Here is an 18,004-nt window from a genome sequence, read left to right as displayed (position 1 = left end):
TGCTGAGGAAGATGAGGATCTTCTCAAGCTCTCTGAACTCAGCACACTGCCCCTCAGTCCATCCCCTTCCGTTTTCAGCACAGTTAAAGCAAACACAAATATTGCACAACTTGTTTTCCATTGTGTTTTCCTTTCTGGAGAGACATTTTTTTGGTCACTTTTCCATCTGCCAGCACTCACCATGCAGCACAGCAGGTTTTCAGTAACAGAAAGCTCTATATCCATATATACACCATCCTGTCTCAGGAGACGTGCATTTACATCAAGTGCTATGCAGACAACATGTAGCAAGCATGGGACGAGATAAAAGGGTTCACCTCAATAGCCAGACAATAGTGCTGAGTAAAGCAGCAGTGAAGACAACCTCAAGTCAGAAGAGCAGCAGACAACATGCTGACAATTACAAGGACTAGAGTAAAGTAGAAGGGAGCACTTGGAGCAGCGACTTGCTGAGGTAATAAAGAGCTTTAAATATCTGTGACCCATTCCCAGACACTGAAACCTCTGTGTTCTCCCACAGAAGAGGGGTGAAAAAACAATCAAGCTAAAAGGTAAGAGCCAGATGGCAAAGTGCAGCTGTTTAATTCACCCACTATCCTGGGAAGCTTCAAACCTGGGTCACTCCATGAGTCAGAGCTCCAGCACACAGCACTGGTTAGGTGCAGTCGCACAGGATTTGCCCTTTTGGTTTCTGCCTCTTTGGCCAAAACTCCAATTTTAAAGGGCAACTGTACAAACAGGACATAGGAGTATTTATATTCCTCTCCAAACACCAGCACAAGCAGCAGGGGTCTGGTGGGTGATTTATGAGGTGGGAATGCTGCTTTGAACTCTATGTTAGATGGGGGTTGTCTTTCAAGAGTGGAGAGGAACATACAACGGCTGTCTCCTCTGAGGAGCTCTCGCAGTGGCTTTTACCCATGTGGGCACAGCTGCTAGGTACTCACACTGAAGGTCTCTCCTTCCATTCTCTCGCTCACTCACATACAAAGTCAACACACCAGAGAAGGCCATTTTTGTTTCATTTATTTCCCAGAAGAGCTCTTCCTTGCACGTTGCAGACACGATACAAAACAAGCAACAGAACTTTGTTTCATGTACAGAAACAGTTTGTTGGAGTATAAAGAGTTACTGGTGATCGTTACTGAAGAATGTTGGCTTATTCCAGGGGCACTTCAAGTATTCCTGAGGAATAATCATTGATTTCTCCTTCCTTCCCACTGGGATAGTCTTAGTCATTAGTCACTGTTCCTGTAAAGCAAGAAGGCTTATATTATTAAAAAGCCATTTGGGTTCCTTACGTGGAAGGTGCTGCTCGATGTAAAGCAAGCCACTTGGCTCCGAAACGTTTCCAGAAGGTAGGCTAACATTTTCATCCTTCACTAGACTGAGAAGTTGAGCATGGAGAAGTTAAGCAGCTATTTTCATGCCAGAAGCATGTTTTCATGCACATAACTCCCTATTCTGATCAAATGGGTACTTCAAGAAACCCCAACATTATCGTTCAAGGTAACTATTCACAGACTGAATAGAAACCAGAGAGAAATCAAAGCCGCAAAGGGCAGGAGGAAGGGCTTCATTTGCCAGACTGTATTCTTGCACATCAGTGTAACCCACACTGCACCAAAGCACAGGCTTGTGGATTTGGGGTGCTAAATAATACAGGCTAAATAACCTGAAAAACATGATACTTTCCATCCTGCAAGGAAATCAAGGCCTTGTAATTCTCAGCCTCCAAATAATTGCTAGAGGTCGATTTTAAATTCAGCTGAAATCACAATGGAATCCACTTGAGCAAATTACTTAAAAAGCCCTCAGAATCTTATGCCCACAAATGAAGACTTGTCTGCATTTAAGCAGTCTCTTGGTCTAGATGAATGGCTCCTGCATTGGTGAGTTTCATGATCAAATTACTAACCCAAAGGATGGGCAACCTGATTATCCAAGTTACAGTTACAACAGCTCCAAAGTCACTCTGTAATCTCCTGACTGGTATCCCGAAGGTCCTCTGTTCTCTCTTTCTCACTTAGGATTCTGAATTAAGAACTTGAGCCTGAAGAATTAAGAATCCAGACTGAATAAAGCCCCAAGTAACCTGGTCTGACCTCAGAGCTGACCCTGCCTTGAGGTCAGAGTAGATGACCTCCTTGAAGTCCTTTCCAAGTTGAGTGATCCTATGAACTTGACAGGCTCAGAAAACCAGAAACAATTTGGTTCAAGTTAATCCATGTGACATTTCTCTCTCAATAACAGTTTCTTGCAGAATCTCACATTGTGACAAGTTAACATTTAAGCAGGACTCCATTTTGTAAAGGAAGTTCTACAGAGTTCAGTTATAACCGTATTTTCTAAGAAAAAAAACAGATGAGTGATAATGCAACAATATTTTCCATGTTCCTAACCAACAGAAATGAAATAATTTTGTTATAATAACCCCAGAGCCATTATCCATGACACGACATTTTGGAGAGGATTAACAGCATTAACCATTAGATGGTTTCATCCACGACCTCCCTCTCTGTGTGTTCAGCCTCTCTGTGCCAGAGAAAGCCAGTGGAGACAGTGCACTGGAAACTATTTGTCTAGTCCTGTGCCATGCAGGCAGCTGTGCTGCTTCTCTGAAGTGTACTTTCAATTACCTCATGTTTCAAAGGACCACCCTTGCTCCAGCACACAGCTTAGTCCTTAATCCAAACAAAATCCCTTACTGGGCTGACCCCAAAGTCAGTTTTCTGTTGCTCAACATCCCTAGTAACAAGCATCCTTGAATGAAAAATGCTTGCAGGGCATTTACCATTCACATGAAGCCACAGACAAGTCATTCCAGGTTCTTTCTGGAGATGTGAATTGGAGGCATACCCTCAGGATGGTGTGGAAAGCTAACACATTTTAATGTTAGCAGATCTGGCCAGCAGGGTGCTGCACATGATTTCCATTCTGGGCTGGAGCTGCAGTGTTGTAGCTGCTGCATCTAAGTCACTGTTTCTCTATACTGCTATTTAAAATATTTTATCCTGAAGAAGTTGGTCAAGAATCTTGTTACCATTTCCCTTTCTCAACAGCTGAATGTCTATAAACGGGTACGTCCGGTAGGGCTGCAGAGGGCTGGCAAAAGCTCATCTGCCAGTAAATCTGAGGGGGACTGAACTCAACTTCCAGCTGTAGATGCATCAGGAAAAAGGGGAACACCACATTCAGGATTCTTTCATCAGGCAGATGAGCACTTCATGCACTTCTGCGTACTTGCCATGAGAAGCTCCTGGCAGAACATGTACCTCCTGAAGTGCTAAAGTGACTGCAAATGTGTCCTGGTGGATGCTTCTGCAGTGCTATCACTGAAGCGCTTTCAGCAGTCTATGGCTTTGTGGATCCAAAACATGCACACCTTTTTTTCCCCTCAGACACCACCATGATGAATTACCATAAAAACAGCCCCAACTTTTACATGTGAAGAAATAAAAGCAATATGAATGGAGTCAGTCTGTGGGCTTAGTGCACTGCAGGCAGTTTGTGAGTGAACAAATGGTTCCTGCTCATTAATCTAGTTTTAAGTACTTTCTCTTGGCATGGTCAGTGACAAAACTAAACTCATCTAAAAGATCCTCTTCCAAACTACTTAAAGTATACAGTTTCTTCAGACTAATTGTTAGATTCCAGCCAAACAAGACACAAAACTTACACCAGATTATTATTTTCATGTTGAAAAACTCCAAAAACCCCAACCAAAAAAAACCACAACCCACTCCCAAAAGATCCCAGATCTGCCTCCAGAGGCAGATCTACCTGACATAACTTTCAGTTTCTTCCTAGCTCATCTCTTTCTAAGTCTGAAGACGAAAATCTTACCATTAGTTTAGTTTTTCAGCTTTCTTATTGTTATTATAGTTGTTTTCAGGTCGTGGGCAAACCTACCTGCAGGGTCTGTTAAACTAAGTCTATGTATTCAGTCCAGTCAGTTTAGTGCTAAACACACCAGATACTAAACATTACTAAAGAGAGGGGAACTGCCCAGCTTTGGCAACACAAGTTTTTCCTTCCTCGAGCTCTTTTGTGAAAGGCAGAGGAATGCCTATTTAAATAGTGTCTAAATGTACCATTCTAAATTAAAACAGTTACTAATAGTAACCAGTACTGATACTTACTTTTACAAATTTACCATGGAGAAGATATGGAGACTGGAAGTCATGTTGACAATTGGAATAAGCCATTCCTAACCCCATCCCTGAACCAAAAGCAATAGGCCATGTCCTTCCTGTGGGGGAAGGCAAGCAGAAAGGAAGAGTGCAAGTCAAGAAAAGCTGTTTATTTCACATGATAGTAACAGAGCTGTTACATAAGCACCAAGAAAGAATATATCACTGGGAAGAGGCATATTAGGCATTTTCAAGTTCTAGAATCAGCTAAAACCCTGAGTACTTCAAAACAACAAAAGTAACAGTAAGACATCACATTGAGAATTCAATGGATTCTAATGAATCTCTCAATTCAAGATATTTCTGTAAACTATTCTCTTACCAAAGCATAACTAAAGAGGAATTTTGATCAGTTTTAAAACCCTGGCAAGCCTGGCATAAACTGATGTCTAGACACATGGCTCCAGTCATTTGGCTCAGGGTTTCCTGCAATTCCAGCATTTGAGCTGAGCACAGTAGGAGCTTAGAGAGGTGCCTCATGGAACAACCTTGTTACACAACAGTTAACACTGTACGTAACTCCATGTCAACTCAAAAGACATGACCAATAATTAATTGGTTTAGCATGCTGATTTTTACATGCCTCAGATATTTATTCGTTTTCAGCTGCACCTACAAGAGAAAGTAGGGAACCAGGCAGTAAATTTCCTGCAGTATACTTACTTTTGAAGAAGATGACTGAGAAAACAATTCCTAATCCAAACCCAGCACCTGTAAGAACAAACACAGTGAGTGAGAACTAAGATATAATGCAAAGTAAAGGCAAAGTGATTTAGTTCTTTACAGGAATTCTTTGTTCCAACTCAGGAAGAACAGACTACCTGTAGTTTAGCATCAAACAGAAATGTTCCTAAATAGGAATATTTAGATACTAAAACAATACTAATTATTGCTTTCTTAAGTAACTGTAAGCAGCTAATTCAGATTAGTATCCCAACATAGACCATTATCAGAGAGATTTAGGCACCAAACCAGACTCATCCCAGGGAAAGTTACTGAATTTCTGTCACCATCTACAATGTGGAATTAAGATTTATTTGGCTCATTCTCAGCAAATGAGAAACACTTAAACGAAAACTTATTGTGTCCTTGAGCTTTAGATTTTGCAGATGGATATCTTATTGTATTTCGGTTATCTCACTACTTTAACTGCTTCAATGTGTGACCCGAGGGCAGCAAAACTTTGATGCTTTGTGTTACCCTATACCTTACAAAAGAAAGCTCCAGGCTGCTTATCTTTCACATCCACAACATTCATTATGGAGCGTATTTAAACACACTAGGAATGAATGACTTTTCACATCCTTAAGACTATATATAGAAATAACTGCAGCAGTTGAAAAAAAGGAAAGGAAAACCATCCAGCACCACTAAAAAACTCAGCTGGTGTATTTAAAACTGACTTTTGCTTTGCTTGGAAGGTGAGCTGATGATTTGTTGCAAGAAGTCAGACAAGTCTGCAAAACTCCCCTCACAGCCCAACAAATAGAACAGGGAAAACTTGGAGCTCAGTGGCTAAATTCTACCTTTAATTCTATCCACTAAAGACAAGAATTTGAGATAAGGGACAGAAGTACATAAGTTTAACAAAAGAAAACGAAATAAATCAGTCATGCCTATGCTCATGAAAAAGATACCCAGGAGTTTCAGGTTTGCAGCAAACATACACCGTTATGGGCTTCAATTCTCTCCCTTCACTACAAGAAATCTCACTGATGTATAAAAAGTTTAATTAAAGATATATTATCTTTTTCATATATTCCTAGAAGCACAGGATCCTTATTTCAGCTCCTGTTGAACACATTACCAAGTGGGATGTGGCCAGAAAAATGCCAAAGAATCCAATACCCTCTTGGCACACAGGACTAGGTCTTTTTTCCCATGTTTCCTTCTACTCTTTAAACTTTTTTCCTTGCAAGAAGCACATTAACAGCAGCTTGAAATGAAACAACACTTCCTGCATTATTAGTACGTTAACTTAGTACCCCATGTTTGTCATTGATTATAAAAGCATAACTACTATACCAGAGGTGACAAGAGATGATTAGAACAAAACACCTTACATTTACTCTCCTGTTAGGACTCACTATCTGCATTTACTGAGAGCTGGGAAACCAAGTTGCTTTTGAAAACTCTCTTCATTTTCATACAACTTTTTGAGTGTGACAGAGGTAACTACTCTACCAGGTCATTACAACTCTGGAGTAGGCTTAAACATACAAGTGCAGGGGAGAACTCTGCCTGCCAAGTGGTCCTGACACAACTCCCCCAGCCACCTCAGAAACAGAAGGTCAGGTTTTAGCTCTAATCATTTGCACAGCTAAGGGGAAGTCTCAGTTCCTCAGATGTCTGGTTGGAGCTTCAGACTTTTTCTGCATTTCAGACAGAGATACACCACTTGAAGCATCTCACATGTGCAGCTAACTACTCACACTGTATCACTGACTGGCATTTAGATGTGGACTGGAAGAGACATCACTGCTACAAGCTGGTTCCTCCACATGTAGAGCCTTCCTTCAGTACCTTTGCTAGAATACAGCTGTGTTGGCTCTCATAGAATGTTTATGCTATTAAGGATAATGACTATCTTCAAGAATTCATCTAAATGACAACAGTTTGGCCCTCTGACCCAGCTCCTTCTGTCAGTCTTCTGTAATACACAGTCTGCTGCCTTTTGGGTTTGGGCTGTTGCACTGTAGGTCTGAAAAAGGACTTTGTGGAAGTAATTTCTGTTCAGACAGCACTAAGCATTGTTTGAAGTGCCCAGTTCAGAAGGCTTGCCATGCAATGGTGATACTGCTCCTAGGAAAAGATCCCCTCTGCCAAGCCAAACAGTTTAGCTAATCAATAAGAAATGATTTACAGGATGACAAATCCTGCATCATCTCCATGCACAGCCCAGCAGTTTCTAATGTCACCACATTTTCCACATTCCCAGTCAAACCCACATTCTTTTTACCAGCCTGATGGTAAACTGCTTACTTTCTTGCCTTCAAAAAAAGCCTGCACTAAGGAAGCACTAAGTTTCTTTCCAACTGCTTCCAGAAATAGGCATTATCTTAAACTCTTTTCACCTCCTTCAAATGCTCTCTCCCATTACAGCTCCATCCATAAGGGCTCCACACAGATGCTATCAATGGTGCTTCCTGTTGGCTGAGGGGGAAGCTACAGGATACTCTTAAAGGTGATAAATTTATTCTCTTTGCCAACTGCAATTCAGCCTGAGCCTAAACCAAAACCTAGAACTTGTCCCACTCCAGTACCCAACACCACTGCAAAGCAGCTGTGGTCCAGAATGACTGAGTTAGGAAAACCCATTCTGTCTTCCCTAAGAAAGCTTTTCTTGGAACCAATGAAGCTGAAGGGATTTTCTTGCAATTTAGAGACTATCTCTGCACCCTGTCCCAGTATGAAGAGGAGCATGGAAGCTGATTGATGGTACATATCCAGGGCTTTGCCTTAAGTAATTAAATGCTACAGAGCAAGAAGAATCTGGCAGCTGATGGGTTTTTGTTTCTGTACAAGGCAACTTGATAAACAAAGCCACAAACATACTGTAGCTTCCCTCAGTTTTGCTCATTCCTTTTTCTTCCTGAGGAACAGGCTACAGTCTGTGCTGCAAACTGTTGTGGATCACAACACCCAACCAAGAAATGCTCAGCTGTGCCCCTCACACCAGCCAGTGCGTACACAACATTTGGATCTTTTAATGTTTAAGCATCGGGTTGACCTAAAAAAACAGAAGTTACATGTATCTTCTTAGCCTGTCTGGTGAAGAACCCACTTCTGTGGATACTTTGTCACTCATCTTCATTCCACTATAAAGTATTTGTGGTTATGCGGTCATTTCCTGTGTCTCCAGGACCAGGAGGGAGCTAAAACCATCTCATTTTGGAAGCAGAATGAGGCATTTCACTTTAATTCTATATAAAGTTACACCAGAGATAAACAATGGCAGAGCTGTTGATGGCTTTTACAGGTTTAAGTTCTCACATGCTCAATTTCCTTTATAAGAGGCAACATGTTGCTTCAAAGAGCCTCCCACCTGAGCAGGGGACACTCAGTCTGCAGCTGTTTCTACTAAGGATCAGCACCTTTAGGCCAGGCTTTAACTTCAGAACAATAAAACATGAAAGGTTTATCTTACAATAAAAACAAACGAACATAGAGAAGCAAAGGGCTTGATCCATGCAGGGCACTTTTCTTTTTGCATGAGAGACTCTTTGGAGAAAAAGGCCACAGGAAAGAGTACAACTCATTTTTCACCTCTCTGACAGTTTAAAATGTTTAACTAGAAAAACAGTCTCTTCCACCCCACATCTATCACCTCAGCTTCAACTTAGCGTCAACAGGGGACAGGATGGCTCCATGGACATCTTACTCCTGCTCTCCAGTAAGTGTCCCAGCTGTGTGGACCAGGACAGCCACATGGAATGGGGATTAGGCACTAAGCCCAGTCTCCAAAACGTCTTCATTCCTGGCTTATACACCTTCCAAGAAAAATGTCACAGTACCTCAAATCAATCCAGCACACAGAGAGCACACGCCACAGACCCAACAGGACATCATCAGAGTGTCTCAGAGAGAAATACAAATCTTCAAGACAGGCTCCTGTCCCCAAGAGCATCTGGGAAAAGCTGCTTCTATAAATTTAATTAACAGACCCCCCAACAGTGCTACTACACAGCTCCTTCCTAGGCTACCCAAGCAGCTACAGGCTGAAGTAGCTAGTGAGGCTGCCACACCTAGATACATAGAATTGAGCAGGTTGGAAAAGACCTTTAAGTCAAGTCCACCCCCAGCATTGCCAAGGCCACCACTAACCCATGGCATCGAGGGCCTCATCTACACCGTGTGTGAACACTTGCAGGGACAGTGACTCCAGCACTGCCCTAGGCAGCCTGTTCCAATGCCTGAGCACCCTCTGGGGAAGGAATTGTTCCTGGTCTCCATTTAAACCTCCCCTGGGGCAGCTTGAGGCCATTTCATCTTGTCCTGTCATTTGTTCCTTGAGAGAAGAGACTGAACCCTCCTCACTACAACCTCCTGTCAGGCAGTTGTATTGAGCCATAAGGTCCCCCGAGCCTTCTATTCTCCAGATTAAAGAATTTTACATTTTTTTTCAACAGCTTGAAACTTAGAAGGATTAAAACAGAAGGATTCAAATGTGCTCATCGACATCTGGCTGTTACTGTAGTGTTGCTGTTACTATAGCACTGGAAGTTTTTCAATTACTTAATCTGAAGATAAAAAGAAAAAAAAACTTTTCTTTTCCTCTGCCATTCCTTACACACCAGTACAAAATAGAGCTGCAGTCTCTTCCCCTTCACATTCTCTTATTTGACAAGTAAATGAACCAAATTACTGAACTAAAAAAGAAAGAGCTCCTGGAAGATGATGTCTTGTTCTAAGAAAACAGCAACTACCCTGCACAGACAAGACTCTAAAATAGGTCATGGACTTGCCCCAACAGAGATTTCTTCCCAGCTAGGAAGAGAGCTTCCATTAGGATCAAGAAAATGTGTCAATCTCTGTTAGTTTCCCTCTGGAGACAGTGACAACAATAGCTCCAAGGTCCAACAGCAGATCTCACCCATGGGCTTGATGCACTGGAAGTTTCAAATGAGTATCAGCTCAGTCCAGCACTAAAATTTGCTTTAGGTAAGGAAATATCTGCAGTAAGTCAAGATCTTCAAAACAAAAAAGGTGATCAGTGTCCCATCCTTTGCCCTCCAATCCCACTCTGTCAAGATACATGGATATGTGTTTCAAAAAAACAGGGAGCAGACCCTTCTTCACGCATTGGTCAGAAACCTGAGACCATTAAATCACTTCTTTACAGAGGGAACTAATCTTAAGCAGACACTTAGCAAGGTCTACCATGGCAGGAATCAGATTTTCTCCAGACTCCAACTCTGAAGCTTTCATTTTCATCTCCCCTGTTGTGTGGAGTGTTTATGTAGCAGAGAGAAAAATGAGCAAGGACACTAGAAAAAAACATCATGAAACTATACACCAAGCACTCGAGGAACAGGCAGGGAAGAGTGTGCCGTTTTCTTCTAGCATTCAACTGCACTAACACCGAATACAAGTATCCAAATACCTTTATAATATAAAGATCCTGAGCTGCCTTCCATCCTTAAGCACTGCTGCAGGTCACCCACTACCCAGAGGCTAAACTGAGATAGATATCAGCACTTTCACAGACAGAAATATCCCTATTAGCACCTCCAAGCAATCACAGGACCAGGAACTTCCCATCCTCACACCAGTGAATGAGCTGGTGAGAGGGCAGAGGATTTCCTCTTTCTTTAAAGAGGGGAAGGAGAAAAGAGTGGAAGCTACTCTAAACAGACTGTGCAACAAAGGATCTTGCATCAAGCTTTTAGACAAAATCCGGGTAGCACTTGCTTTAGAAGCACATATATAAGAAATCAGCATGATACTTATTATATGGAAAATACACATCTGACAGAAACCTTTACCTTGCCTTACTGTAAGAAAATATTGCATTAATGGAAACAACAGCACTGCTAAAAAGAAAAGTTTAGCTGGAGTAAACATAGTCACATGCAGGGCTTCTGCAAGCCTAGCTCTGAGGGTTGGCAATCACCCTTCACACCCATCCAGAGTACGTTGACCAGTACTGACGTCTACTGGCCCAGAGAAGAAAGAGGCAGTTTGGAGCAAGAAGCCTTACAATGGCACCTCACTAGCAGAATGGCTACAGAAAGCAGCCTCTGATCCTTCTCAAATCTCTCACTATTTAATTTGTTGTCACCAAGGATGGGCCAACAGCCCTGAAAGGATTTTCCCAGAGAACTCTGACTTAACAAAGAGTTGTTTCCACCTGCTGCTGTCAAGGACCAAACAAGTGGTTTGGGACATTACTTCAGAGCCCCCTTCCCCTGGACCATGTCACCGCATGCCACCTCCCAAAGAAGGCCCAGGTGACATCTTATCAATGCACTAGTGCAGAGAAGGAGGAAGCAGTGCACCCTGGATTCATTCACAGCACAGGAGATCTTACATAGGCTATAAGCGTTATAAATAGCCATACTATCGGGTGGATATTGCAGATCTCTCAGGTGTTGTAGCACACCATAAGTTTTGCCAAGAGCAGGGTGAAACAAGGGTTGAGTAAGGCTTCCCCCAGTGTTGCTCATAGTGTGCAAGGGCACACATAGGCAGGGCAGAGCTCACTGACTCCATGGGACAGCCAGCCCAGGGAACAGCAGGATGCAATGCAGTCAACAGAAGAGAGGCCTGTATTCCTGAAGATCCCCTTTTTCCTCCAAAATAAGATAATAAGCCCCCAATTTGTAGACAGTCATTGCACTCAGAAGTCTGCAAACAACATAACTAAATATTGCTGCTGGATTTTGACTAAATGCCTGTTCTCAGAACAGTGTTTAGCCACCTTTTCCAAAGCAAACATCATCTTCTTGGCTGCATTGCTTCCCTACACAGGCTAAGCCATAAGCAGTTAATATTTAACTACTTGGGCTGCTGCAAGATCAAACTAGTAAGACTGGATTTTAGGATTGGATCTTCTGTACAAGGGAGGAAAATAACTTGAGGTTACAGACAGAGCGCACATCACAATGCAGCTGTGTTCACATAATATGTGCTCTCCATTATTAGAAAGAAAATCCCAAATGAAGAACATGCTCTTTTGACCTGGTAGGTAAGACTGAACAGCCACATTACAATCACCAAGCAAAAATACTCCCCACATCACTTCAAACCAAGAATTTCAGGATTTTTGTGTATTTAGAGAAAGTCTAATCCAGTCTTCAGGAAGTATAATCAAGCTTTATCATTACATAGACTGACTTGATCCTATTCATAACCATGGGAAGGATTATTTAAAAATACTGACAGTGCAATCCATACAATGGTTGCTTCTGAAACAGTCAATCTGTGGAATGACACAAACAATACAGTAACACCACTGTTATTAACAGAAACAGCCATTGAAACAGCCCAGATGATGCAAACTTGAAGAAATCATGTATCAGTTTGCAGGAGAGCTGAAAGTGCCCTTTTCTCTTACAAAATTCCTATTAAATGGAAATTAGAAGTGTTTTCTTTTTGGATGTCAAAACAGAGGATTAGAGAAAAATGAACATCCCTACACTGGGTTATTTACAAGCTTCCAGGTTGGATTTTGGTCAGCCACAGACATACATCAAAACATTTCACTGCTGAAACAGAAAAAAAGAACAAAGAACTTCAGCACAACAACTTAACACACAAGGCAAGAAGTGAACAGCTTGCCTGGGATTACCTTTCAATGTCAGGTAAATTAGCATTCAACTCACTACTACAATTTCAAAACAAACCAACACACACAGGCACACAAAGCTCCCTCCCCTTACACATACACTGTTTATTCTAGAATCCCAAAATGGTTTGTGTTGGAAGACACCTTAAAGCTCATCCACTTCCAAACCCCTGCCACAGCAGGTACACCTTCCACTAGAGCAGCTTGCTCCAAGCACTGTCCAACCTGCCAAGGATCGGCAGCCACAGCTTCTCTGGGCACCCTGGGCCAGCGCCTCAGCACCCTCACAGGGAAGAGCTTCTGCCTTATCTCCAATCTGAACTTTCCCTGTTTCAGTCTGAACCCATCACCCCTTGTCCTATTGCTACAGTCCCTGATGAGGAGTCCCTCTGCAGCATCCTTGTAGCCCCCTTCAGACACTGGAAGCTGCTCTGAGGTCTCCACGCAGCTTCTCTTCTCCAGGCTGAACAGCCCCAGTGTTCTCAGCCTGTCTTCACACGGGAGGTGCTGCAGCCCGTGATCATCCTCATGGCCTCCTCTGAACTTGCTCCAGCAGCTCCATGTCCTTCTTGTGTTGGGAACACCAGCACTGCACACAGTGCTGCAAGTGGAGTGTCACAAGAGCAGAGCGGAGGAGCAGGATCATTTCCCTTGACCTGCTGCTCATGCTCTGGGGATGCAGCCCAGCACACAGCGGGGTTCTGGGCTCAAGCACACACTGAAGAGGGGTCTTACTCAGTTTCCCAGTGACCAACACGCCCAAGTCCTTCTCCTCAGGCTACTCCGACTCTCTTCTCTTCCCAACACGTAGCTGTGCCTGGAATTGCCTCAACCCGGGTGCAGGACCTTGCATTTTGCTTTCCTGAACTTCACGAGGTTGGCATTGACCACCTCTCAAGCATGTTGAAGTCCCTCTGGATGACATCCCTTCCCTCCAGCATGTCAATAGCACTACTGCCTTCCTGTTTACTGGAAACAGCATATAACAATGGTTTGTTCAAATAGCCTTGCAGAGAAAAACCAACTCTGCCAGTCCCTCATGACTAACAGTCTTTCCAAAGAAACAGGCATGAAAGACCAGTAAGTTAAACAAACAAAACCTTCAGCCACGGTTTGGAGCTGGTACGATGGAATAAGACCACAACACTATTTACTTCCTGTTCCTCCACTACAGAGCTCATCTAATAAAGAGAAATAAATGGTTGTGAAGGTTGGAAAAGACACAGGAGCTCATAAAGCTTTGCAAGCTGAGAAGAAAAAGAAAGCCACTATGCTTAGATTCTCCTTCCCCACACATAAATGAGCAACTTTTCTGATGGGTAAGAGAAAACCTATCAGGAAGAAAAGATGGAACAGATAGTTAAATTATTTAAATGAAAGGGAAATAGGGGGAAAGGAAGGGAAAGGGAACAAAACACCTAACCCCATCCTCATCATAGAAAACCAAATAAACATCAACCCTACCAAAAGAGAGGTGAGCACATAAACTCTACTGAACAATGTTTCAGTGTTTTGTGTGGGCTTACAGCACTTTACTCTTTGAACTGAAATACCATCTTACCAACGCCTGACAACACATTCTGTTTTGAACTAACAGGAAAAAGAGGTTTAATACCAAATTACAACATGGATACAGGTAGCGCTCAAGAAGTCAAAAATAATACAGCATTTCAAAAGATGTATTACAAGATAAATATGTAGTTTGGACATTTTAGTGGCAGGAGATCAAGTTTCTCCTGGGAGCTCCATCTCCAACTAAAACAGCAGAGCATAACTACAAACACACTGGCTTACCAAAGGGCAGTGGTAAGCCAGACAGACTCACACAAGATAGGACAGGCTGCAAAGCCACCAGCTAGTCTTCAAACAACATACTAGGGGGCTAATCCTGAGAGCCACTACTTCCCCTTCTCACTCTGCTGCTCCCCATGTCCCTCCAGCCCTCAAATTAATCCACAGGAGTTACTTGTCTCTACAGTTCTCAGTCACTGGAGAACTGTCATGTGTGCAAGGCAACAGAAATTCAGTGCTTCCCTCTATTTACAGGGTCTGGAATGTGAAAACACAGGACTACTGACAATGTTTGTCTTTCCCCAGCCACTGGCTGGAATGATCTCTCTGGTATTAGTGCTCAGGAAGGATGTAATGAACGTACAGGAAGGAAACTGCAGCCACCAAAAGGAGAAGTCCTACAAACAGAATCATAGAATTAAGGATGTTGGAAAAGACCTTCAAGATCATCAAGTCCAACCTTTACCCCAGCACTGCCATGGCCATCATTAACCCATGGCACTGAGGGCCTCCTCTACACCGTGTGTGAACACTTGCAGGGACAGTGACTCCAGCACTGCCCTGGGCAGCCTGTTCCAATGCCTGAGCACCCTCTGGGGAAGGAATTGTTCCTGGTCTCCATTTAAACCTCCCCTGGGGCAGCTTGAGGCCATTTCATTTTGTCCTGTCACTTGTTACTTGGGGAAGAGACTGGCCCCACCTCACTACAACCTCCTGTCAGGTAGTTGCAGAGAGTAAGAAGCAAGGATTTGGTAAACTTCTTTATCCCACATAATAAGCAACAACATTCTCAAATAAAAAGAGTTTATTTTATTTCTTTTTTCCACTACAACAACTTCTCTGGATAGTTTATTAGAACTCCAGCAAAATTTGCAGTAATATTACGAAAACAATCACCACAAGCACACAGGTTTTTGAAGTCCCTGCAAACACTCATTCCACCGAGACAGACTGAGAAAGTTGGTGTTGTAAGCATGCAATTAACAGTCTGTGTTAATTTGATTCTATGATTCTATGTGTAGGACTTCTCCTTTTGGTGGCTGCAGTTTCCTTCCTGTACGTTCATTACATCCTTCCTGAACACTAATAGCAGAGAGATCATTCCACCCAATGTTTGTGTTAATGCAACTCACTTTGCAGTTAAAGGCCATCACCACCTTCAGTCACAAGCTACTGGAGTATGAAGCAACTCTGAGGTTGTTCTGACTTCCAAAGTTCCTATAGAGTCATTTGTTGTTAACACAGTGGAGGAGGTCCCCAGCACAGATGCTTCAGCTACTGGATCAGTCATAGAGGCACACAAAATAGAGGAATGCTTTCACACATGAAAAGAAATGTGTGTCTGAGGCCATCACATGGGGTTTAGTGCTAAAGAGCTGCAGCTCCTGCTGGTTTGGGGCAATCTAATGAAAAACATTAATTTTATTGAGACCTTTACCCAATGCCATCCTGAAGCTCACATTGGGAATCCTGGTCCAAGGGAGTAGTGCAGAAAGTCCAAGCATGTTTTCCTTTGCTGCTACTTTAGGATGGAAAACCTGAACAAGTTAAGAGGAAAGGCTTGCTCAAGAGACATGCTGCACTGAAATCAACCCTGCATCCACATCTTTCAGCCTCTGAGAACGACTTCCCATGCACAGGATTCCTACATGTTCATGTACAGCTGCAGCACAGAACAAGTTCTTGTTTATAATTTGGCATACTTAATATTTTATGATAAAGCAACCAGCACTACGGAAACATAAACAGATCTGGATGTGTTTGTCAGACAACCTGAATAGAATTTCATAAGGCAAAACATTGCTCTGGAGCACTTGACACTTTTCAAAGGCCTGATCTAAACAATGGAAGTTTCAGTTTACTTAAAACTATTAAACAGCTTTTCTAATGGAAGAGTATTAGGCAACTAAACCCCCTGAATTCCTCATCAGCTTTCAAGCATAAAGCCACTACAGCAACAAGAAATAAACATTCACATTTCTCAGATATAATTTATGGTCCTAAGAAAAACATCTGCACCAACATGGGACACATCCTTTTGTGTCAGATACTTCACTTCTTGCTCTGTACATTGCATTTAAAGATTTGCTTTAATATACACATTTCAGAAAGCCATCAACCTCTGTCTAGTCAACTTGCCAGCCTGTCACATGAAAAGCACAACCACTCACAAAGCCCACAGTTCCAAGTGACATGCTCTGAAACGTTTGTTAGCACCACAGTGCTAACTTTAGGAACAAATAAACAGGGAAGAAAACCAAGAGAACTGTTGTCCTACTTAAAGCAAACTGTCACAACTGCTCCCCTACTTAAAGCACAACTCTCTGCAGGGTTGGGACACCGGACGGAAAGCTTCTCAATGTCAAACTCCACACACTGTACTAAGCAACACATGCCAAAGCTATCAGCGTGTCACGCAGAGCATTGCTTTTAATAAACACAGCCCACCTCGTACGCTGAGTGATGTGAGCAGCTCTGCACAAGCAGGTTTTGAAAACCAAGCCGTCGTCAAAGTGCAACTAAAGGCAGGCAAGGTCGCGGCCCTCACGGCCCCGGTGATGCCAAGCCGGGGCCCATTCATTCACGGCGGGAGGCGTCCCTCTGGCCCCGGAGCTCAGCGCTGAGCGACATTACACACGGAAACCTCTCATCTTCAACAGAGGGAGCAACCAGAGGTCAACACCGACCCACCGCTACCGGACCGCAGGTAAGACAACACCGGGTCGGGGGGGAAGAACGCGGGGCTGCCATGAGAGCGGGCCCAGAGGGGGTCCGTGCCCGCGGCCAAGGTCACCTTGCCAGGCCCGGGGCCGCCCTGCTCATCACCGTTGCACCGCTCCCCGCGGCAGCGCTGCCTTGCGCTGAGAGCGGAGCCGCAGGACAGGCCCCGCTCCCGCCCGCCGCACCGAGGACACCGCCGGCCTAAGCTGGGCCCGGAGTGGCGGGAGAGCACCGGGCCTCACAGGGCCCGTCCCGGCCGCACCGTGGGGCCACACAGGCGGCAGCTCTCCAAAGCCCCGAGGCGCCCGGCGGGCCGCCACCGCTCCTCCCCGGGTCCTCCCCCTCCGCCCTGCCCTCCCCGCCCTTACCCAGCTTGACGGCGGAGTCCGCCAGACACCGGTCCCACTTCCTGCCCAGCTCACCCTCCGACGCCATCTTGCCCGTCCCCTCCCACCTCAGGCCGTGCCCTCACCTCCTCCCCCGAGAAACTCTCGCGAGATCTACCAGCGCGGGCAAACGGCGCGGAGCCAGATCTCGCGAGAATTGCCTGGGGCCGCCGTTGTCAAGGTTACCGGCGGGAGGGCTCGATGGATGCCGCCCTCGACCTTGGGCCCGGCCCAAAAGCCTGTTTTCCCCTTCCTGGGCTACATCTCTTCAACCACGGCTCCCGCTTGTCGTTGTTAACCCTCATACCCCTCAGCCTAAGGCAGGATACCTATCTTCAGAGAGCCCCGTCTGCCCTGCTTGGGCCCACCTCTGGTTGACCAACTCCCTTCAGGGCTCTCACTTCATCCTTGGTAAGAGCCTGGTTTTGGTCCCATCTGTCTCAGGTTGGATCTATCCCACTGGACATACAGCCCCAAAAATCCTGCACCTTTGCCTGTTGGCGTCAACTTACCTTTAGAGCCTGAAATGAGGTACAGGTGTGTGAAAAACCAGCTGCTGCCAATCCCTACCCATCACCTCTTCAATGAAAGCAACCTGGGCCCAATACCTTCTTGTTTAGTTGTAA

At 44.2% G+C, this 18,004-nt stretch overlaps 2 protein-coding genes across 3 annotated transcripts in view; one reads left to right on the top strand and one right to left on the bottom strand.

Annotated features, from left to right (window-relative positions):
- Positions 1–1,005: 1,005 nt before the first annotated feature.
- Positions 1,006–17,471, bottom strand: MICOS10 (mitochondrial contact site and cristae organizing system subunit 10). Its single transcript, XM_061479449.1, has 4 exons — positions 17,361–17,471; positions 4,857–4,904; positions 4,143–4,252; positions 1,006–1,251 (listed from the first exon to the last, which is right to left on the bottom strand). Exons 1-4 carry the CDS (start codon positions 17,425–17,427, stop codon positions 1,243–1,245), a joined length of 234 nt encoding a protein of 77 aa, XP_061335433.1. The 5' UTR covers positions 17,428–17,471; the 3' UTR covers positions 1,006–1,242.
- Positions 16,845–18,004, top strand: part of CAPZB (capping actin protein of muscle Z-line subunit beta) — a 72,511-nt gene continuing 71,351 nt past the window's right edge. Inside the window, exon 1 of one of the 2 annotated variants that reach the window (XM_061479440.1) lies at positions 16,845–16,978. The gene's annotated coding sequence lies outside the window, so the exon portion shown is untranslated. Of the gene's footprint in view, positions 16,979–17,683; positions 17,790–18,004 lie in introns of those variants that run through there. The other variant, XM_061479437.1, reaches the window with a different exon arrangement.

Source organism: Pezoporus flaviventris, unplaced genomic scaffold (genome assembly GCF_033815535.1).
Source record: "Pezoporus flaviventris isolate CSIRO_AGI_PZ_B2104156 unplaced genomic scaffold, CSIRO_AGI_Pfla_v1 ptg000148l, whole genome shotgun sequence".
Lineage (NCBI taxonomy): Eukaryota > Metazoa > Chordata > Aves > Psittaciformes > Psittacidae > Pezoporus > Pezoporus flaviventris.
Note: the sequence above shows the minus strand (reverse complement) of the source record. Positions and strands in the feature narration are given on the sequence as shown.

Excerpts from the sequence above, each read along its gene's own strand:
- MICOS10 (XM_061479449.1), bottom strand. The coding sequence starts at position 17,427 with ATGGCGTCGGAGGGTGAGCTGGGCAGGAAGTGGGACCGGTGTCTGGCG. Across the intron at positions 4,905-17,360 it reads GGACTCCGCCGTCAAGCTGG|GTGCTGGGTTTGGATTAGGA; the intron begins GTAAGGGCGGGG and ends TTGTTCTTACAG. Across the intron at positions 4,253-4,856 it reads CTCAGTCATCTTCTTCAAAA|GAAGGACATGGCCTATTGCT; the intron begins GTAAGTATACTG and ends CTTCCCCCACAG.